Source organism: Capra hircus, chromosome 15 (assembly GCF_001704415.2).
Source record: "Capra hircus breed San Clemente chromosome 15, ASM170441v1, whole genome shotgun sequence".
Classification (NCBI taxonomy): domain Eukaryota; kingdom Metazoa; phylum Chordata; class Mammalia; order Artiodactyla; family Bovidae; genus Capra; species Capra hircus.
In genome coordinates this window covers 80,584,587-80,609,398 of record NC_030822.1, presented here as the reverse complement: position 1 = coordinate 80,609,398, position 24,812 = coordinate 80,584,587, and the positions used below count along the sequence as shown (strand labels likewise).

The 24,812-nt window shown below is 34.3% G+C and overlaps 1 protein-coding gene across 1 annotated transcript in view; it reads right to left on the bottom strand.

The window, feature by feature from the left end:
• Positions 1 to 24,812, bottom strand: part of GRIA4 (glutamate ionotropic receptor AMPA type subunit 4) — a 693,144-nt gene that overhangs the window by 57,559 nt on the left and 610,773 nt on the right. Inside the window, exons 9-11 of the mRNA XM_005689338.3 lie at positions 16,136 to 16,246; positions 8,224 to 8,430; positions 2,203 to 2,573 (exon numbers count right to left, since the gene is read on the bottom strand). Of these exons, the coding sequence (XP_005689395.1) occupies positions 2,203 to 2,573; positions 8,224 to 8,430; positions 16,136 to 16,246 (689 nt within the window). The remainder of the gene's footprint in view (positions 1 to 2,202; positions 2,574 to 8,223; positions 8,431 to 16,135; positions 16,247 to 24,812) is intronic.

Here is a 24,812-nt window from a genome sequence, read left to right as displayed (position 1 = left end):
TTCATGCTATATTGAATGTATAAATGCCATTTTTAAAATACTTTTCCTTTTAATTGTTTACTTGGCAGAAATGTGGAACCAAATCCCTTTCCTTCAGATCCAAAGGAAGAACACTTGCTTAAATTCACTGACTCCCCTCTTACACTTCAGTGTCTCTGAAATTAGGATGCAGCCTACGTTTGACAAGATAAAACACAGTATCACAGTTTGATTGGCAGCACTATTATAAAATAGCAATACATCTTAACAATGGGTAAGCTCTTAGATTTTGATACAAAATGGTAGATGCTTTTGTGAGAGAACTTGTTTTTACCTTCAGTCAGAGGTATGCAAGGATAGACGGGACATATGCCAAGGTGGGGCTTGACCGGAAAAATACCTAGGATTGGTCTCCAAGGAACCATAGTTGAGAACACTTTGTTTGTTTGTTGGATAAGAATATTATATTTCTTTTCTGAGTGTAGGATGAGCTATGTCTTAAAGTGCTTTCCACACTGGTATAAAAATGTTCTCTTTGCCACTGCCCACATGAGGCCAAAGCATGTGGCTTGTCAGTGTGCAGTATAACAGCACTGAAAACTGATGCTAGAGCTCAAAAACTGTTTTCTCTCACCCTTGCTCTGGCTATCAAGGATGTGTGAGTGAGTAGAGAAAAAGTGACAATGAAATGAATAAAAAATTCAGAGCATAGTCATAATTGATTTCATCCAATAGGACCATCAGACTACCTAAAATTCCTGTGAGAATTATTTTAAAATATTTTCTTAATATTTTCCATTGCATTTCTAGCTCAAAATGCTCCCTTCTTAATGTTACTATATAAGTGGCACCTATTGGTTTTAACGTAACATTTACTTAATCCTGATTTTTAAAGCCATAAAATTATTACTTGATTTGTTTTGATTTCTTTTCATTAATTAAAGATTATTTATTCAAATTCCTATGCTGGAATTTATGCACATTTATAGTGTTCCAGTAGTCATGTATGGATGTGAGAGTTGGACTGTGAAGAAAGCTGAGTGCCGAAGAATTGATGCTTTTGAACTGTGCTGTTGGAGAAGACTCTTGAATATCCCTTGGACTGCAAAGAGATCCAACCAGTCCATTCTAAAGGAGATCAGTCCTGGGTGTTCTTTGGAAGGACTGATGCTAAACCTGAAACTGCAGTACTTTGGCCACCTCATGCGAAGAGTTGACTCATTGGAAAAGACTCTGATGCTGGGAGGGATTGGGGGCAGGAGGAGAAGGGGACAACAGAGGATGAGATGGCTAGATGGCATCACCGACTTGATGGACGCGAGTTTGAGTGAACTTGGGAGTTGGTGATGGACAGGGAGGCCTGGTGTGCTGCAATTCATGGGGTCACAAAGAGTTGGACATGACTGAGTGACTGAACTGAACTGAACTGGGTCATAAGGAATACACAGTGCATTGTTGCTAGAATGTCTCTTTTTAAGAAAGATTTCTTAAAATGATACACATATATGTGATGCTAATATGTCACTGTTTAAGTTTAATTCTTAGGTTCTCTTGCCTTCACCTACTTTTCTCAGAGAAATCTGATATTTTTCTTGTAGCAGTAGGTTGGCTGTATTTTTGGCAAACTTAACTAAACTATGTCTTAACTGACAAGAGCTATGACTCCACAGATAAAACATATATAGTATTTACATTTCTGACTCTGTATACTGCTTAGCTTATGATTGTTCAGAAAAAAGTATATCTGGAACCTACTGTATTGACTTAGGTTTTAGGTAATTTCATGACAGAAATTTCCATTAAGCTACACAGGATTTAAGTTGAATTCAAAATTAATTCTGAAATATGAACAACAATGACAAAAACATTTGATTTTGTAAAGGAAATAACATGAAAATAAATTTATTTTCTTAAGAATTTAGGTTTAGTTTCCACCTGTCAAGTCACCATAGGAAATATTAATACTAAACGATTTTTGAGAATTCTGATGGGTTCCATACGTTCCTTTTCCAGTGGGAAATTAACCTTTATGAAGCATCCATACTTTGTGCTAATCTGGAAAAATTGGTTATGAGTGTATTTAGATTAATTTGGGGAGTAAAAAGTCTTTCTCTGTTTTAGGTAATGCTCTGCCTCTAGAATAAGAACATATAGAGAGAAGTTATGCACAATATTTAGAATTACTAGGGAGTTGGTGAAGAACTTAAGGGCTTTGAAACTAACCTGGGTGAAATGTCACATCCTTGCTGCATAAAAGCACCCAGGGAAAACCAGAGGCTGTTAAAGATGCCAAACTCGTTGGGAGGCTGGTCGCTGGGTCCTTCCTTCCCATCTTCCGGCTCTTCTGTGTGCCACTCGTATGGACTAAACCTGCTAACCAGGAACAAGACCACGCTGACACCGATGTAGGCAAAGACTATGCACATCCAAATCTCATAGGCCAGAGGATCCAAGAAGGAAAACACTCCTGGTTTAGATTTCTGAGGCTTTTTGATCATAATAGATATGCCCAAACTCATGAAGGGCTTAGAGAAGTCAATGACCTCCTCTCGGACCAAAGTGATTGTCAGAGGGGCAATAGCAATCTCTGCTTTCTATAAAAGAAAAGACACATGAAAAAAATGTGGGTTAATAGATTCCATGAACCATTTAGTACCGGATTGATTCACTCAGATTTTAACCTGTTAGTATTTATTCTAAATTTTTTTGGAATACCTACAATAAATAAGGCCAGTGACAAAGATGAACAGTAGATTTTTTTCATAAGATATTATGTCACTTTGATTGCAAATATATTTTTATTTGTGCTAGTAATTAGATAAGAGGGAGAGAAAAAGAGAAAGAGTAGGCATAGCAAAAATAGCTTAAACTCAAATAACTGCGTTAGTCTTTAAGGGTCTGACATAGCGCAGAGGAGGACACGTGAAAGTTTTCCCATATAGCTGAATTTATGAATTTCTTAGCTAGAATTGCTGATATTTTGCAGTCTTTTCTATTTGGAATGTTGTCACTAATTCATTACTTGGCCATTCCTTAAAATTTGAATTGCAAATTTCAAATAGCCTTTTCTTATTTCTTTCCAGTTATGAGAAAACCTAGCCTGAAGCTTGTGTTTGTAAAATAGAAGAAACCTGTCATTTGACAACATTTTTCAACCCAGAATATAAACAAAAATCTGGAAATTGGCATTTATTTCTTCCTATTCACATACTTTGATTTCTACTTTCAATTTCTAAAAAAAAATTTGGAAATTGTACATTCAATTCTTATAAATTTTATTAATAAGATACCAGCTTCCATTTTTATGTTGTGATTCTGAGAAACTTTTCTGAATCAGTTTCCATATCTCCAAAATTAAGACATTTTTTTCTTGTTTGCCTCATTACATTATTGTGATTATTAAACAAATCTTAATAAAACAATAAAACATTTACTGAACAGTTACTGAGATTTTATGTCTACGCAGATTTAACTGTTTTGAATGGCTTCTCACTTAACCATTGTAAACAGATAAAAAAATGTTATGCTTATCATTGTTTTACAGATGGTTGAGACTGAGACTCAAATTAGTTTTACACATCATAGAAGCTCTGCAATCTGAGATTGTATTTCTGTTAAATCATGTCATCACTAAAATGAAATTAAATGAAATATGGTGAAAAAACTGTAAATTGTTACATGATCTACAAATGAGAAAAGTTTTTTTGATTATTTATTTTAGAAGGAAAATATTTGGTATTAAAATGGAATCTGAAACACAAACATATATGTTCTTACATAGTAGCTACCACTTTTATATTCACTCTATATATCTTTAGGCCCCTGGATTGATATGATGGCCAGCAGCTTGGTACAAAGGCAACTGGAGGGTTAGAATGGGAAATGTACTTTTGTTGTCATGCTTTCCACTGAGTGTCTGAAAAGTAACTGCATATGCTTTCAAGTGGGAATAAATTTAGTTCATATCAAAAATGGCTATATATCATACACAAGTCAGAATCATTTTTGAGAGGTTATTACTTCCCCAAAGTTATTATTATTTGTTTAATTTTCATTACACAGTGATATATGAAGTAGATTTAGAATATAAAAACAGAAACAGAAAATTAACAAAAGTTATCTTCATTTCCGTCATTAGTCTTACTTTTTAAATATGCCCTATCAGAAGTTATTTTATGAATATTATTTCTTATTTTAAAACTGGATAATATAGAACATGATATTTTATAATTCCTTTTCTCAAGAGAATATGATGAGGTATTTCAACATTATTTCAACATATATAGTAAAAATAAGTCTAAATGATTGCAAATATTTTATCATGCTAAAGTATCAAAATTTACTCATTCAATTTATTTTGGGGGGATATCTGTATTGTTCCCAGGTTTATACAATTTATAACAATGGTGATATAAACAACTCTGAAGACAAATCCTCACATATATCTTTGTTATTTAATGCTTATTACATATTTTGCCCAATTTTTCTCCCTAAAGATCATGCAAATTTGTATTGTTATCAGCACTGTGTGAAAGCACCTTCAGCTTTGAACCCTGGATATTCCCTGTGTATTTCTAGGGGATTTTTTTCATTTATTCCCATTTATTTTCACCGATTTGCTAATTTCATTGTACTTACTTGAATTTGTACAATTTTTGTAAAACAGACAATTTTACTCCTTTTTTATATTACTTGTCATAACCTTCCCCACTTCCATAGGGGCTATTCTATTTTTGCTCACTAATTTATGTGTTTAAAATATTTTAAAATATTATTTTCAATATATATAGTTTAAATATTCTTCTAGTCATTGTTTTAATTACATTACTTTGTTTGTGATACTTTATTTTAGTCTACATGTTTAAAAATTTTGTTGTAGCCATATAAAATTAAATTTTTGTATTTTCAGCCTTTGGTTTCATGCTTAGAAAAGTCCTTCTCATAGTGTTTGATCAACCTCAATATATACTTTATTTTAGTACCTATAATCCCTCTATAATTTATCTAGCATATTACATGATAATATATTACAAAATTTTCCTGCTTTACCAGTAGGGATAAATGGATAATGCTTCCTTTCTCTGATGTGAAATACCACCTTTCAAATACTACACTGTTATGTGTAGTATCTTCTGAAATTTTTTACTTATACAAGTGACCATTGATGAGAGTAAACACTCTAAAGGTAGAGAAGCATGAATAGAAATAAAGGAGTCTCCAGCACATAGAACTAGGTGCAATGGAAAGCAAACATTAGATAACAGTGGTGACGGCAATGCTCAATAAGGACACACTTGAAATTCTGAAAGAGGCCGGGGAACAGAAGATACATCTGAGTTTTCTCTGCTAACTTTGGAGATGCTGCATTTGTCTTGTTCCATTAGCTCTCAGTGATTCCCAAAATTGTGAAAAATGTCTCTTGTAAAAGCTTGATAATATTTGGATTCTCAATGACTTCTGGAGTGAGGCTGATGAACAAGCATTTTAACACATACCACAAGTAATTCTAGTGTTGGCCGGACATGGAATTTGCTCTGAGAAAAATGTCTTTGGTTAAAATATACATACAGAAGTACAGAAAGGCACAGAAAAGGCCCTGGAGCAGTATACCACAGAAGATCCTATGAGGAATTTGTTGCAATGTGAAGTAGTGACAGGAAGAAAGAACCTGAAAGTGTAAGGGAGGTTTCGAGCCTTGGGGTAACTGCTTGGTGGTGTGCTGAGATAACATCTAAGTGTCTGGCAGATAATCTATTCCTAACAATCACAGTAACAAGGTTTGCAAAGGATAAAGTTAAAAAAAAAATAAACGCACTCAAAGTTAATCATCTTGCTGGCTTTGTTGAGCAGAAGAATATATACAGAGTTTTACTTAGGGCTTGTAAACTGAGAATTCATGTGTGCATTAGCAGTAAGAAAGGAAAAAAAAAAAAAAAAGTAGTTGAGAGGCAAGTAAAGGCTTTGCAGACACCAGAATGGAAAATATCAAATCTGTGGAAAGTATACGAGACATGAACAAAGATTCTTTTTGGGAAAACATTGGACAACTCAAGTGGCAAAGATCAGATTATTTAAATCCTTGCAAACTGGCTGAGGAATCAATAAAGAGTAATAACCATTATGTTATCTTCTCTCTGAGAACAGCCTGGCTTTGTGACTTTCTGTGCCATGTGACACATGTACTAGTGATACAGTTTTGTTGTTTTTAATTATACTACTCCCTTCATATCACTTGTTTTCACTATTTAAACAATATTCTCCCAATAAAACGTCATCAAGAACACTTGCAAAGGAGTGAGCCTCGGTTACCAACTTGCTAAGGACTCCAGAGGAGAGAGATGTAACAATTGTAGAAAATAACTGATTAGTTATCTGGTCCGAAATTAACTGACAATTCAAGAATGCATTTTTTGGGATGAAATACTCAATAGTGTTTTCTGAAGGTAAATGAATTATTGTAGTTCTAGGCACTAGATTAGTGTTCACATTTAAAATCTTGAAGTTTAATACATTACCAACAAACACATGCTTTAAGAACTCGTTTTTTTGAGAATTAAATCTCGATATCAAACTGTTGATGAGCTCAGTAGTAAAATACTTTTTGATTTTTTAAGACTGAAAATTTTGTTTTCCTCATTTAGGGCATCTGATTAGTCAGCAGTTCTTTCGAATGAATATAAAGCTAACGAATTGCTTTTTAATGCCAAATAATTTCCTCTTACTGTTATACCTGTTCTGTGCAGAGAATGTTCATTTTTCCATGGTCTGAAAGCAGGGTGTAGAAATACAAAAGTATTGAACTGCAGTTCTGGCTCAAAAGTGAGCCCCTCTAGATACTTCAGTTATGTTCTAACTGGAGTGGGTTGCCTTGCCCTTCTCCAGGGGATCTTCCTGGCCCATGGATCAAACCCAAGCTCCCTGCACTGTGGGCAGATTCTTTATCACTTGAGCTACCTGGGAAGCCCAATGTTCTAACTTGTTCTACCTTTATTCATTCCTGGGGAAGGATTACTGTTGTGTAATTCTTAATTTTTAAAGGGAGTCTTGGAGAATTAATCAGACAGAATGTGTTTTGAACATGAAATTTGTAAAATGTAAATTGGCTTATAGGAAATTTCAGAATACATTTCAAGTGTATATGACTTTTATTGGTTACTTGATGAATAGAACTCACTGTGGGCTCTAGGTTTGATTTTGGGACTTTGGAAACATACCGTCACTGGCAGTTGATAAATACTGGCTTGATTTTAACACTGCAATGTTAGCTGAAGAGACCCAATCTTGTTCTACTTCAGGCAGGAATGGCTACACTGAATTTGCCCTTGATTTTGAATATGTATGACTTCCCTGGTGGCTCAGATGGTAAAATGTCTGCCTACAATGCGAGAGACCCAGGTTCAATCCCTGGGTTGGGAAGATCCTCTGGAGAAGGAAATGGCAACCCACTCCAGTACTTTTGCCTGGAAAATCCCATGGATGGATAAGTGTGGTAGGCTACAGTTCATGGGGTCACAAAGATTTAGACACGACTAAGTGACTTCACTTTCACTTTGAATATGTACACTGAAAATCTGGTGAACTCAAAGGGAAGGGCATGACATGGTTTCATGTGAGGCCCACTATGGAATAAATTATCGCTTTTGTGTTTACTATGTTGGAAAAAATGATGTCATTGCATGTAAGTTTAAATTTATTGTGTTCAGCAGAGTTGTAAGAATTTCACATTATTGATGAGTCTTTAATATATGCTAGCTAGTTTGCTGATTGCTGCACTAATAATTTAAAAGATATTTACTTGTAAATACAACCGATAGAAATATAATAATTAGCTAAAAAAAGGCTCAACTTTATGCTGTTAAAGGAAATCTGCTCCTACAATTATCAAGTAACAGATAAGTAAGACTGTTTTGTAGCTCTCAAAACATGTCTCTGGTATAGCAGCATCAAGCTTAAGAGAACAAGCATCATAGACATTGAAGTTAGTGTTTTTTTTTTTTTTAATAGAATATTATATTCTGGGTTTTTATCTTTTTGAAGTTATCAAGTATTAGTTTCCCTAATTGTTAGGAAATTACACTACTAATGAAATAGAGAAATATTTGACATCATATATGCTTCTTTGAATGTAATTGCAAATTAAAAACAACAACAACAACAATAAACATTTAACAATTGATATATGCCCAAGTGAAAAAAACTTTCAGGTTTATGTAAGTAAATTTTCTAATAGATTGATTTGCTTACCCCATAAACAAGTTCTCCTACCATCCCATTCCAGATTTTTGTGTCTGCATCCCTCGCTCCATATTTTCCATCAGGGACAATGGCAATTTTATACTTGATACCAATATGTTTTGCAATTTCAGATGCCAAATCTACACAGTATCCTTCATACTTGTCATTTCCTTCAAACATTTCATGATTTTTCTTGTACATAACATATGGGGATTCCTATAATGAGAGAAGTAGAACTGTAAAGGAGAAATTATGAAACATTAAAAATTCTATGCAACTTTCACTTTCACAACTTAAATAATGGTTTTGTGTGGCAAGAAATTGATAATAAAACAGATGAATATATAACTACACTTAGAAGTATATAAGTTGCTTTATATATTTTGTTTTTATACTAAAAATAGAATCTTTAAAATAAAATAAATTTTTTTGAGTGATTATTACACACTTAGCACTGTGACTGTGATAGGAAAAATATATGTTAATAATTGACTAGAGAAGCATAAATTATCATCTATGTCAATGGGATTACCACTTTCAAAGTATCTCATGACCTGAAGACTACTTAGGAATCAACTTTGTGCAATAAAAGTCATAGGTCTTATTCAAAGTCATAGGTCTTATTCAAAGTCATAGGTCTTATTCAAAGTCATAGGTCTCTGTATTCTGCATCTTGTTTACATTCAACTGTGACTTCCTTCAGGAAAAGAGCCATATTATTTTTCTTTGCTCTCTGGGATTTAGCAAGATGCCTTGGTCAGAGCAGGTATTTAGCAAGTGCAAAGAAGAAACAAATTAGCAGTCCTTAACATTTTACATACTAATTTGTATTAAATTGGTTTTCCTAAAATTGTCCTGTATTTTGGCTTTAATTAAGGTTGTGATCCAAGAATTTTTATTCTATTATAAAAATATGTTCCCAATGGAAGCTAATAATTTTTCCTAATTGTGAAAATCATAACTATTCAAGTAATATTTCTAGTAATATTCTCATTTAGTTTTTGAAGCAATAAGATGAAATAGGATGAAGAATTATTGTGAAATGAAAAGATTATTGCTAATTCATAATAACTGAACAGTTTTTGGTACATACACACACACACACACACGCACACATCCCTAAACCAAACCATTTAAAGTCTGTGAAACTAAATAGACATTAGCAGAAAAGCACTTGATTTTATAAATAAAATCTAATGCCACCAACTAAAAGATAGGCTCAGTGAACATGCAGTACATACAGAACTCCAGGTCACATTTCAGATTTCTTAATCATTTGCAGACAGGGAATGACCACTTTTGACTACAATGTTATTGAAGTCATGATATATATTTTATAAAATAGTACTGTTATATTCATTTAGTAATTTTAATATGTATCTTTTCTTTTCTCCCAGCAAATCTGTAGTTTGGAAAGTTGAACTTGTTCTTAAAACTCATTAGAAGATGATTTATTTTGCATTACATGAGAGTCTACACTAATTCTGATTTTGTTTTAAAATACTTTGTAACTATAGAAACTATTTCAAAAAGCAATAGAAGTGTAAATTATATAATATGTGATTTTCTCATAGAAATGCCCTAAATAACTCTATTGTGGGCAATTGTTCAGGATTTGATCTTGTATTATTTTCTTAAATCCTGCCTTAGGTAGACATGGTCAAAAGAACCAGAAGTCTCTCACTTCTTCCTTGAATTTGATGGATATTCTAACACTGGACTTGGTTAAGAAATTTCTCCACCTACAAAATAAAGGCAGCTAATTATCTCTTTAGATAGAAGAAAATTATTTGTTAGCTTAAAGAAAACATTCTCCAGATATAAATCATTTTGCAAAATATGAATGTGGTTATAAAAATTGTAAGTTGTTGCAAGATTGTTAATTTCTAAGATATGTTATGGAATATTACTTAAAATGAACAAATACTTTCATTTTGTCTCTTTTCTTCTTGCGATAGTTAGTTAAAATATGGAAGAATATGTATAAACAAGCACAACTGCATATTTTCACAATCCTTAACATTCTAATTGAAATGATTGTTAATGTTACAAATGAGAGGTTTTCAAAACGAGTACCGCTAAAGTTCACACTTGCTACTAAGGTTGATAAATTCTAAAGAGTCTGAAATACTTGAACACATGAATTTTAGCCCTCAAATGTGTATTAGCTTGTGTACAGAAGTCTCTTTAGCTAGTATTATCATCTAGCTTGCAAAATCCCCTCTACATTATATAGTGAATAATTTGTTTCATTAAAAGCTACGTGTTCAATGTTTAGTCAAATATTTGATAAATACCTGCTGTGTGCCAGGCAGCTTGCTGGGAACAAGGGGTATAAAAATAAATTATATATGCTCCTCATTCTCTTACGATTATGATTAAATTCTTTGTAATAAAGGTACAGCAGTAAGAATGGTGGGAGACCACCATCCATAATAAAATATATAGTAAAAAATAATACAAGCCCTCAGTTATTTAGTGCTTGCTCTGCATCAAGTACAAAGTTATTTAACTATTATTTAATGGTATCTTTTTATTTATTTTTCACACTGCCATTTTGAGACAGGCATTTCCCATTTTGTAGATGGAAAATTTAAGCTTAAAGACTTTCAACAAACTGTTCAATTTCACAGAGCTAGCAGGAGTGGAAATTGAACCCATAATGTAAAATGTCTGGACATTGTTGAAGCTACTGTAGCATCTGTCAAAATATATGCAACTATTTGAGATTTCATGTGATTTAACAAGAGAGAAGACAAGATTAAACATATGAATTTCTGTATTTTTAGGGAATGAAAGTTTTGAAAAAACAATGAATTAATACCTTTCCGCATTTCCTCATAGTGTCTGGTGTTCAATAAATATAAAGATTTCCTGGTCTATCAATGCTTCCTAAATAAGAATATCATGGCAAGGTATTTACATTAGAACTTCTGGTTCAGAGGTTCAAAAGGAAAGTAAATATCAGTGAGGTCCAGATCATCAGGCTTGTTTCAAAATACACTAAATACAAATTTATTTAGTGTTTTTGATATTTTTCACTTTCTTTTTTGGATAGCAGCACCCATCAGATTTTTGTTTTCCTAACAAACAAAACTGAAAATATTTATTAGAAGTTTGTTGCTGTTCAGTCACTAAGTCATGTCTGACTCTTAGGGGCATGAATAATTGTTGAGATTCAAATATTGGTGCATGCAAATTAAGAGAAATAAGATAATCACACTCAGGAAGATGGAAGAACGAAAGGAGAGAACAGCTAGGCATTTCTTGAACAAGATCTCTCATAACTGCTCAGCTCTTTCCAGTTTCTTTGAATCTGTCTCATTTCTCTTTTCTTTCATGTTAAATCCAAATTAGCAGAAAATCCTCAACATGCTCTCAATCTTTTCTTTTGTCTCATCTCAAACCTGATAATTTATGTATAAGTAGCCCTTCAAACACTGCATACTTGAGGAGACTCAGTACAAAGTTATGCTGAAGAAAATACCAAGTCTTTTCAGAATAGTAAAAAATGAGTTATAGTCAATCATTAAAGGGTGTTTGTGGACCATCTTTGATAAGCAACCTTCTGGAGCCCCAGGTTCTCAATTGTGGATTAAAATGGAAGACTATAACCGACCATCTTTGTTATCAATTGCTGTGTTCTGTGGGACAACAATTCCTTAAAAAAGTTATTTGAAATGCATTACTTCTTAGTGATTATGAGTTTATTAGTACAATTTCCATATGCATAGGGTTCTACATCTGCTCTGCTATTTCAGGAAAGAAATTAATCTCTGTTTAAAGCTATGGCATTAGGGTTTGCTTATGAAAATGCCTACATAAATGAATTAAGATGATTTTAAATAAATAAAGTATCATTTCCCTACTGACAAAACTTTTGTTTGGAATATTTGTCTTGCTATTTAGCAAAAATAAAACTGTCAAAGTATAAGATTTTCTAAACATTACAAATATAATCATTGAAACCACTAGTTGAAACAGGTAAAATAATAAAATCAGTAATATCAAAAGTTATTTGCTATGTGGATATTTGCTTTTATCCAAAGAATCTTAATGTAGATAATTTATCCTATGGGTAAAATTCTTAAAAGTGAATATTAAAATGATATTATTCAATTCATAAGAAATCAGTAAATTTAATAGTGGTGTAATTTTAAGTTTATTGGAAATAACATTTAAAAGCATTGAGTTATAAACTCATTGGAAGCAGATGCATGTATTGGGAAGATTAATATTTTGTATAAGAAAGAAAATAAAAAATCTGTATACTGTATTGATGTTTTTCTTTCTGGCTTACTTCACTCTGTATAATAGGCTCCAGTTTCATCCATCTCATTAGAACTGATTCAGATGTATTCTTTTTAATGACTCAGTAATACTCCATTGTGTATATATACCACAGCCCACCAAAAGCTCAGCAAGTCATTTTGTGGTTATCAATAAACTCATTCAAAACTTTTTAAAACAATCTGTATAGATATTTATATCTATGTATAAATATGCACTTGTATATTGTATATACATATGTATCTATGTGCAGTGCATTTACAAAATTCCACATAATTATCAAACAACTCATACAAAGAATAAAAAATATTCCTGGAAGGACTGTTATAAGTAAAATTGTTTTAAGGCTTATAAAGTAATTATGATACTGCAGTGAATAAATTTGAATTTTGTGGAAAAATTTCCAAAAGAAATGTTGAGTTCATGAGATGATAAGAAATGCATTCTTAGTTTAGTAATAAGTTACAAGTTTCATTTACTTTCAGTGAAAGATTTGGGGAAAAATGAGATTGACTGAAATTTAATTGCATCTCTCCTTTTCCAGAGAGCTCAGCAAAAGAAAGTAGTGAAATTACAGAGGAAACCACCACCCCAATGTCTACTGCAAACCACTTTTCCCTCAATTGCTACATTTACCTAAACCACGTGGCACAGATTTGGCTTCCTTAGGTTGTTTATTTTAAATGCAAAATGTTAAATTAACATGGTCACAGTCTCATAAATTTTACAAATGTTATAAAAGTTTTAGTCACTAAGACTTAAAGAGAAAAAATATTGATCATCTGAATCCAAAACTTTAGATCTTTCAATTTTGTAGTCATGATTCTCATGCGATGATAGTGTAAACTTACTTTTATTTAGATTTTTTAAAGTTATATTCAGTACGACTATATTCAGGAAGAATAAATTAGTCATTAAAATGAAGACATAAAACAAATAGATTTCAGCAATGCAAAAGCTAAAGACACATTTTATTGAAAAATGGTATCTACTATACTTATGTTTCTTGTCTACTTTCTCTCATGAGAATTAAAATTCAACTGAAAGTGCAGGATTTTGGTTTGTTTTCTTGTCTAACATATCTCAGGCTTATAACTGTGCCTAGCAAATAGCAGACGCTTAATAAATATTTTTGAATGAATAAATAAATTTCTCAATCAACTTTATTCAACAATACCATATACTATTACAGTGTACCAACATGTAAATAACAACAAACACAAAGGAAAGACAAATGGTAGAACAGCAAAGTCATAACAATTTTGATCAAAATGAATGAGTTTCAGTGTCACAACAGCCTTCTTTTTATGTCTAGATATCTGTCTTGCACATAGTTTAACATCTAACCAATTCCATTCCTGTTGAAAGTTTTCAACTTAATCTGAGCGATTATAATACACCAGTGTCAATATCTCATTCATCTACAAAAAAGCACATTTCTTTCAAGATGAAAGAGATGATGGAGATGTCATAGGTCCTGGGATAATATCAACAAAAGCAAATACAAGGAACACTTTCAGCGAAAGGATGCTAGCATATTTGTTTTTGATTTATTGAAGTTGCAAAGATCATAGGTGTTATTTATATAAAGATTGCATTTTTATACAAAAGACAGATACTAGTACTGCACTATTTTCATTGCAAAAATATTGGTGACATCACTGTCAAAAAGAAAAGATAATTGTACAGAATAGTCTTTATATATATAGGAAACAATTGGATTTTTCAATCATTTTTACTCATTTTTTGACAGCATGCTTTCTGAAAAATAACCATGCTTGCAAAACTAATTCAATATTGTGGCCTGACGAATTGTATCTCCACCCCCTTTAATAACAGAATCTACATTATACCTATAAAGAACACTAAAACACCTTATTTCATGTAGAACAGGCAAAATTTCAAAAAAAAAAAAAATTAAAGAAAGCAACTATGTGTATCCAGAAAAGAAGGATGCAAATTCATAGATATTTACATTTAGAAAATCTACTCTTGGAATTAGAAGTGATAGAATTCCATCATTTATGTACAATGACCTCATTTCAAGATATGGGAATTGATATGTCAGAATTAAGTATTATTTTTCAACATTTAGTTTCTTGAAAAAGATGAGGATTAATTCTTCTTTGTTCTAGTATCTCAGGAAAGTCACAGAACTTAAAAATAAATGTTTTTTTTTTTTTTCTGGTAGTCCAGAGTTGATCATCCAAGAAGAATGAACAATTAGCTTAAATTTACTACACAGAAGAACAAGACTTGAGCTTTAGTTAGGAATAGTCGAACAACGTGGAGCTCATTTCTTTCTTGATCAATTTCTTAAAATAGGATTCTTCATCAGAGGCTGAAAAGAGGAGGACTGTACTGAAGTATGACTTTCCATTACTGTGTCTTTTTTAGGAACATATATATGTATATGTACATATACATATATATATATATATTTAAGTCCCATGCATTACACAATTAAGTTAGAAGATATATATTTTTCATTCATACACAAAAACTCCTGTTGGTTGGTTTGAATTCTAAAATTATAAACTTCCAATTAAGGCTTGACAAATTAACATTAAGTTGCTAGCTGGTAGCGCAACACTGATAAAATTAATTGCAACATGTGAAAGCTTTTCTCTGGCATTTTCATGCTTTGACCTCAATGCCAAAATGTTGGAAATAACTTGACATTACTAAAAACATAAAGTTAAAATTACATAAGCTAAAAATTAAATTACAGAAAATAGTTTATCTTCATTTAGAGTAAGGGCTTTATAAAAGTTAAAAATGTGTCCTGCTAAATGAGACAGTGAGCTGAGGATATGTAACTTAAAATTAGATAGAAACAGTTACCGATTGTTGATCTCCTTTGACTAGCATTGACTCTAAAGAGTATGTTTGAATTTAGAAGAGAAAAATATGAGATACACTATTTAAAAGATAATTTCATGAAAATCTCTTTCAAAAAGCAGACTTAAGATTTAGAGTATTTTTCATTTTATAGTGTGACCGAATGAAGATCATATTTTTATTAATTTAGGAGAATTTCAAAAAATTTTAATACATTTCCCCCCCACAGGTCAATGAGAAAAATAATCGGTACAAAAACTCCTTTGTGAAGTAAATATAAAACAAAATTTATTTTTAAAGCATACAGTTGTGTAAAACATGCTCATTAAAATCTTAACATTCATATCTCTATTATAAAGACAATGCAAATCATTATTAAATTAATAAAGTACCTGAAAATTATAATGTTCAACACTATTAGCTATTATTACATTGATGTAAAAACAGTAACAATATACGATGTTTACTACTGGGTATTTCATGTGATTAGTTGTTGATCTTGTTCATGTTCATTCTTTTGTCCTTTGAAATCTTAGCATTTGATTCATTTCCAATGAAAGAGTTTCAGTTTTTAACATCTGAGCATTTTTCCAAGAACAATAATGTAACAAAAGATAATACAAATAAAAGTACTGAAATGAGTTCAGGACAAACTTATTCAAAGCCTCAATAGACTTTTGTTGATCAGAACACCAATGCCACCATCACTAAGATGCAGCCTTCACATAGCTGGGAATTAAAATTGCCTGTGGGCAAAACGAAACATCATAAAACACAGACCAAAACTTACCATAATAGTGGTTACAACAACTGTTCTGTTTTCAATAGCTGCTGTGTCATTGCCAAGAGTAGGTACATCTTGAATTAAGACTAATTTGTCCATATCATTCCAGTACCCAACCTGTCAAGAGAGAAAAATCTTGAAAACACATTTTAGAAGAGTTTTCTCTAGTTCTTATTGGAACAATGAGAATTATTAACAAGAAAACAAAACAAATTTATGAAGCACACACAAAAAAATGTGTTTGGAAGTGTTCTTAATTGATGATGAGCCAGTTTTTCTAATGTTGATGATACTACCTACTTACACATTTGTCAACTTTATAATTTATTAATACACTCATGGAATAGCTAAGACATTGAGAATGAGTGGGTTCAAAAAAGAATATAGATACAGATGGAATACCATTTTGTTCTGATGCTCTTGTAGTGAGATTGATTGGAAAATTCTATGCTTAATTTACATGATTTTTATCAATAATGTTACAGATTTTACAGTAAAGAGAATAGATTTACATGGGGCACATGTACAGGATGTTTTTAAAAAAATTGATTTGTGTATTTTAAAGCAATATAGAAATAGTTTTTGGTTTCATATAACCTAGCCTCTAGATAAGAATTATACCATTTCTAAAATGCTAAATATATAAAATGTTAATGATTAGTTAATATTTTCACTTTTGAAAATTTAAATTTGTATTTTAAAAATTTCAAATCCTTAAATTACTCATTTAGACTTGAAGCCAACTCTTTTCCATAAAATATGTTAAGTAATTAATTAAGCACTATACAAAGTAACAAACTAAAATGGGATTCTACTGGAAATTTAAGATTCTTTTCAGAATGCAGACTACTTTACTGCTTGCTCTCTGACAGACACTGTAATCAATGCTTAAAAAAATGCATCTTAAAGTTTATACACACAGCAAATACAAAGGTAGGTGCAATTACAAGTCCATATACTTTACTCTTATGGTACTTATACTTTACTGTTATGCTACATACACCCAAATGAGTGTTCATTTAATGCTTGCCAAACTTCTTTCAAGGTAAGTGAAACCCAAGTAAGACGGTAGGCACTGAGAGAGATCAGAGGCCAGACAGACTGAAACCACAGTCACAGACAACTAGCCAATCTGATCACATGGACCTCAGCCTTGTCTAACTCAGAAAACTAAGCCATGCCATATGGGGCCACTCAAACTGGACAGGTCACGGTGGAGAGGTCTGACAGAATGTGGTTCACTGGAGAAGGGCATGGCAAACCACTTTAGTATTCTTGCCTTGAGAACCCCATGAACAGTATGAAAAGGCAAAAAGATAGAACACTGAGATATGAACTCCCCAGGTAGGTAGGTGCCCAATATGCTACTGGAGATAAGTGGAGAAATAACTCCAGAAAGAATGAAGGGATGGAGCCGAAGCAAAAACAACACCCAGTCATGAATGGGACTGGTGATAGAAGCAAGGTTTGATGCTGTAAGAGCAATATTGCATAGGAACCTGGAATGTTAGGTCCATGAATCAAGGCAAATTGGTAGTGGTCAAACAGGAGATGACAAGAGTGAACATCAACATTCTAGGAATCAGAGAACTAAGACGGGCTGGAATGGGTGAATTTAACTCAGATGACCATTATATCTACTACTGTGGGCAGGAATCCCTTAGAAGAAATGGAGTAGCCATCATTATCAACAAAAGAGTTCAAAATGCAGTACGTGGATGCAATCTCAAAAACGACAGAATGATCTCTGTTTGTTTCCAATGCAAACCACTCAATATCATGGTAATCCAAGTCCAGTAACACTGAAGAAGCTGAAGTTGAACAGTTCTATGAAGACCTACAAGACCTTCTAGAACTAACACCCAAAAAAGATGTCTTTCTCATTATAGGGGACTGGAATGCAAAAGTAGGACGTTAAGAAACACCTGGAATAACAGGCAAATTTGGCCTTGAAGTATGAAATGAAGAGGGCAAAGGCTAATATAATTCTATCAAGAGAACTCACTAGTCATAGCAAATACCATCTTCCAACAACACAAGAGAAGAGTCTACACGTGGACATCACCAGATGGTCAACACCAAAATCAGATTGATTATATTGCTTGCAGATAAAGATGGAGAAGCTTTATACAGTCAGCAAAAACAAGGCTGGGAGGTGACTGTGGCTCGGATCATGAACTCCTTATTGCCAAATTCAGACTGAAATTGAAGAAAGTGGAGAAAACCACTAGACCATTCAAGTATGACCTAAATCAAATCCCTTATGATTATAGAGTAGAAGTGAGAAATAGATTTAAGGGACTAGATCTGATAGACAGAGTGCCTGAGGAACTGTGGATGGAGGTTCATGACATTGTACAGGAGACAGGAATCAAGACCTTCTGCAAGGAAAATAAATGCAAAAAAGCCAAATGGCTGTATGAGGAGGCCTTACAAATAGCTGTGAAAACAAGAGAAGAAAAATGGAAAGGAGAAAAGGAAAGATATACTCATTTGAATGCAGAGTTCCAAAAAATAGCAAGGAGAGATAAGAAAGCCTTCCTCGGTGATCAATGGAAAGAAATAGAGGAAAACAATAGAATGGGAAAGACTAGAGATCTCTTCAAGAAAATTAGAGATACCAAGGGAACATTTCATGCAAAGATGGGCTCGATAAAGGACAGAAATGGTAAGGACCTAACAGAAGCAGAAGACATTAAGAAGAGGTGGCAAGAATACACAGAAGAACTGTACAAAAAAGATCTTCTCGACCCAGATAAGGACGATGGTGTGATAATTCACCTAGAGCCAAATATCCTTGAATGTGAACTCAAGTGCCCCTTAGGAAGCATCACTACGAACAAAGCTAGTGGAAGTGATGGAATTCCAGTTGAGCTGTTTCAAATCCTGAAAGATGATGCTCTGTAAGTGCTGCACTCAATATGCCAGCAAATTTGGAAAACTCAGCAGTGGCCACAGGACTGGAAAAGGTTAGTTTTCATTCCAATCTCAAAGAAAGGCGATGCCAAAGAATGCTCAAACTACTGCACAATTGCACTCATTTCACAGGCTAGTAAAGTAATGCTTAAAATTCTCCAAGCTAGGCTTCAGCAATATGTGAACGGTGAACTTCCAGATGTTCAAGCTGGTTTTAGAAAAGGCAGAGGAACCAGAGATCAAATTGCCAACATCCGCTGGGCCATGGAAAAAGCAAGAGAGTTCCAGAAAAACATCTATTTCTGCTTTATTGACTACACCAAAGCCTTTGACTGTGTGGATCACAACAAACTGTTGAAAATTCTGAAAGAGATGGGAATACCAGACCACCTGACCTGCCTCCTGAGAAACCTATATGCAGGTCAGGAAGCAACAGTTAGAACTGGACGTGGAACAACAGACTTGTTCCAAATAGGAAAAGGAGTGGGTCAAGGCTGTATGTTGTCACCCTGTTTATTTAACTTGTATGCAGAGTACATCATGAGAAATGCTAGGCTGGATGAAGCACAAGCTGGAATCAGGATTGCCAGGAGAAATATCAATAACCTCAGATATGCAGATGACACCACCCTTATGGCAGAAAGTGAAGAGGAACTAAAAAGCCTCTTGATGAAAGTGAAAGAGGAGAGTGAAAAAGTTGGCTTAAAGCTCAACTTTCAGAAAACGAAGATCATGGCATCTGGTCCCATCGCTTCATGGCAAATAGATGGGGAAACAGTGGAAACAGTGGCTGACTTTATTTTTCTGAGCTACAAAATTACTGCAGATGGTGTTTGCAGCCATGAAATGCTAAGACGCTTACTCTTGGAAGGGAAGTTATGACCAACCTAGACACCAACCTCTGTTAAAAAGCAGAGACATTACTTTGCCAACAAAGGTCCGTCTAGTCAAGACTATGTATGGGTTTTCCAGTGGCCATGTATGGACGTGAGAGTTGGACTATAAAGAAAGCTGAGCGCTGAAGAATTGATGTGTTTGAACTGTGGTGTTGGAGAAGACTCTTGAGAGTCTCTTTGACTGCAGGGAGATCCAACCAGTCCATCCTAAAGGAGATCAGTCCTGAGTGTTCATTGGAAGGACTGATGTTGAAAATGAAACTCCTGTACTTTGGCCACCTGGTGTGAAGAACGACTCATTGGAAGAGACCCTTATGCTGGGAAAGATTGAGGGCAGGAGGAGAAGGGGACGACAGAGTATGCGATGGTTGGGTGGCATCACCGACTCGATGGACATAGGTTTGGGTGAACTCCAGGAATTGGTGGTGGACAGGAAGCCTGGCGTGCTCCAGTTCACGGGGTCGCAAAGAATCAGACAAGACTGAGCCACTGAACTGAACTGAACTGAAACTTCTTTCTTGAATTTCCAGATGCAGTTGATAAAACTCATGTTTTCAATGAAATGTATGCAATTGATCTCAGGGAAGCCTGGTTTTCTCCAGTCCATGGAGTCACAAAGAGTCAGATACAATTGAGAGACTAACAGCAACAACAAATTGCTTACTGGTCTGTATTCACTGTTTGTTCTTATATGTTTTGAAAGTCTTGTTTCCTTCAAGTTTTTACTGTCATATTAGTATTTGTGAACATATTAAAATAAAATAAGCATTAGCATATAAAAAAGAAACAGTATATTATTTACAAATATTGCATGTATGCTGCTGCTGCTGCTAAAGTCGCTTCAGTCGTGTCCGACTCTGTGCGACCCCATAGACAGCAGCCCACCAGGCTCCCCCGTCCCTAAGATAATTAACAGAATATAGAAAAAATATTTTTTTAAATATGTTTTGCCACATTGCTTAGTTTGATCCAACATTATGAGTATAATTCAGCAGTTATTTTTAATTGCCCATATGAATTTGAAATTGAAAATGAAAGTTGCTCTGTTGTGTCTGACCCTTTGCACCCCAGGGCAGAATTCTCTAGGCCAGATTACTGGAGTGGGTAGCCTTTCCCTTTTCCAGGGGTCTTCCCAACTCAGGCATCAAACCCAGGTCTCCCATATTGCGGGCAGATTCTTTACCATCTGAGCCACAAGGGAAGCCCAAGAATACTGGAGTGGTGTCCCATCCCTTCTTCAGTGAATCTTCCCAACCCAGGAATTGAACTGGGGTCTCCTGCATTGCATTTGGATTCTTTATCAACTGAGCTCTCAAGGAATTTTTGCTAACACATTTAATATCAGTGAAAAATTTAATTAAAACAAAATAAATGTGCTTTGAGAACTACCCTCTCCTCAACTTCTACATGTACTTAAAAAATAATTTAAAAAGCATGTCAGTTGCTTCCTGTTAATTTTCCTTTGCACATGACGATTTACAACATAAAAATAGGTTTCACAGTTTAGTACTCCATTAAAATGCAGCCACCTTCCAGATCTCAGCAGCCCATTCTCTGGGAAAGCAAATTTTCTTTGTTAATGATTAATGAGTTCCCACAACAGAAAAACTATAGCTCTGAGATACATTCTGGAGAGTCTTCAGATGTTGACAAGACCTTGATATTTTGTATTTAAGGACAGCCTGTGGGTTCATGAGTATCTCTCTGCATCACAAGAAAAATGATTTAGAAGTAATGGCAAATTAAAATAATAACCAAAAATTTACCCAACTGTATCTATTTATCTTAAATCTACTTGGAATTTTTGAAAAATAAATCCAAGTTTTGTGGTACAGAACCATGGTTTGTACATAGATGTCATGTGGGCCATGGAATTACTGTGAAGAAAGACAGTTCAGGGCGAACAATAGCTCAAAAGTCATTTCCTAAAGTAAAAGATATTAAAGTTTGTACCTAGAACCTCATGTGAATATTTTTTCTCTCTAAGAACTCTTCTCATGCCTGATCTCATTTAAGCAGGAAAGTAGGCATGTTTTTTCTTCTAGAGACAGAAATTGGGTGAACAAGAGTTTTGTAATGCTCTTATAATATAAAAATGTAATGTAAAAATATGGCAAGTATTTAAATTGCTAAACTGTATGAAATGTCAGAGAAATATTTGTCTTCTTTGGATTTCTAAAGATGAATTGTACACAAACATAACCATGTTATAATGTATGAGTAAATATCTCTGTTTTTATGGTAGAGGCTTCCCTCATAGTTCAGTTGTTAAACAATCTGCCTGCAATGCAGGAGACCCTGTCCTGAGTTAGGAAGATCTCGTGGAGAAAGGATAGGCTATTCATTCCAGTATTATTGGGCTTCCCTGGTGACTCAGATGGTAAAGAATCGCCTGCAATGTGGGGGACCTGGGTTCAATCCCTGGGTTGGGAAGATCCCCTGGAGGAGGGCATGGCAACCCACTCCAGTATTCTTGCCTGGAGAATCCCCATGGACAGAGGAGCCTGGTGAGTTGCAGTTCATGGGGTTGCTAAAGAGTTGGACACAACCGAGTGACTAAGCACCACACACAGCAAATATCTCTGTATTTACGGTAGACTTTGCCTGCGATGTAGGGATTGAGGGGCCATGCGAAGCCTCTGTTTTACTCAAAGTTGGTTCCTGGGAGAGATGGTTTGACTAGATCTGTCCTGAAAAACATGGCTTAATACTTATACCAACCTTGAGGAGAAAAGTTATGGGCCCTGGGACTGATAACGTTTTGTGGCAGCTAAGAGAGTAGCTTTGAAGCTAGATAATGAGCCTTGGTCTCCACTCCAGCTCCATCTCTTTCTAGTTGAACATCCTTGTGCAGATTACTTAGTTTCTCTGAACCTTAATTTTCTCTTATATAAAGTGAGAAAAATATGTCTAGTTTTCAGATTGCTGTAAGATTAAATATTAAAATGTACAAAAATTTTCCTTCAATGTCTGGCATATAATATACTCACAATAAATATAATATGTATGATTAACAAAGGTCTATCTAGTCAAAGCTATGGTTTCTCCAGTAGTCATGTATGGATGTGAGAGTTGGGCTATAGAGAAAGCTGAACACAAAAGAATTGATATTTTGAACCTTGGTGTTAGGGAAGACTCTTGAGAGTGTCTTGGACTGTAAGGAGATCCACCCAGTCCATCCTGAAAGAAATCAGTTCTGAATATTCATTGGAAGGACTGATGCTGAAGCTGAAACTCCAATACTTTGGCCATCTGAAGTGAAGAACTGACTCATTTGAAAAGATCCTGATGCTGGGAAAGATTGAAGGCAGGAGGAAAAGGGAATGACAGAAGATGAGATGGTTGGATGGCATCACCGACTCAGTGGACATGAGTTTGAGTAAACTCTGGGAGTTGGCGATGGACAGGAAGGCCTGGTGTACTGCAGCCCATGGGGTCACAAAGAGTCAGACACGACTGAGCAACTGAACTGAACTGACCTTAAGAATTATTGAAATCATGGAAGCCTGGTTTTAGAGCATGTTTTAACATCACTGGAATTCCGAGAAGATTCCACAGTACTTAGGAACTGAGACTTCAGAAAGAGCTTTATGGCTTCTGTTTAATGAGACTCTGGTTAATTTTCTGTTACAGAATACAGAGAACTGATACGCGAACTCTCTGATCTATATTGTAAAGTAATTAACCTCCAATTTAAATAAATAAATAAATTTATATTTTGAAAAAGAGATGAACTATGTATATATATATATAACAAACAAACAAAGATAGCTTCCTTATGGGCAAGTGTTCAGTTTATAAGAATGACTGCTCACTTTTCAGACATACTGCCAAAACTCACCAGCTTAGTGTTTCTCATAGTAGTTCATTTTTAAGTTTGATATCCCTGACAGAATGCTCCAGAAAAACAAGGATAGATAAGTCTACACCAATTCACACTTCATATTTCTTTTAACAGTTTTAGACAAATATCAGCTGAGTGTGAAGATGTATTGTTCATTACTTTCCCAACTTATTTTTAAAATTTCTCCTCTAAAAAAATTAATTTTTGTTACCATCATGGTTCAATAGGCCATGAAAATATTCACTGCTTTAAATATCTCACTTGATGTTACCACTAGTTACCACCAGCTTCCTTTTTCCATTATTCTTTCTTTAATGAAGAGATCATTTTATTTTTTGTGCTTACTGTTTTGGGAAATATGGACTGTCCGCATTTTAGAAAGGTTCTCCTTAAATGGCTAATTTTGCAGAATTTGATTTGTGATAGTCTGATTACCAGTTAGTCAATATTCTTAGGGACTTGTAGAATATTCTGTCTGCTCCATAGGTAGCAGAGGGGCTTAGCTTAAAATGGGCTTCTTCCTTTCTTGTTGCAGACTTTGTGCTACAGAGTGAGTAGAATCAGTGCTTACATTAAATTTTTTCTTGGCCGCGTATCTCTGTCCTTTTCTTCAGGAAGTACACTTAAAGGGGTGCATCATACAGCCTGCCTTTCAAACTGCCATTTTGTGTTCTACCCTACCTGATCTGGATCATATAGGCTCCTGCCTGCTCTGTATCGGCTGGCAGCGTCCACTCACAGAAATGCCACTAAAAGGGTGAAAGTCTGGAGATGGTTTCCATGGCAGCTTCAAATCGAGGAACACACACTATGACAGACTGGAGCAAAACACAACTTTGAAAGCCTTTACCATCTTCCAATGTGTGACATTAATTATCCTGCCTCCAGCCTGTCTTTGGATCTTGCCTGTACCATTTCTACCTATTCAAACTCTAACTTCACACCCTCACTTTGAATCTCCGCTCCTCCATGCAGCCTTCTTTGATTTGTTTTCCTCCACCAGGAAGTGATCTCTTCTGCTTTAGGC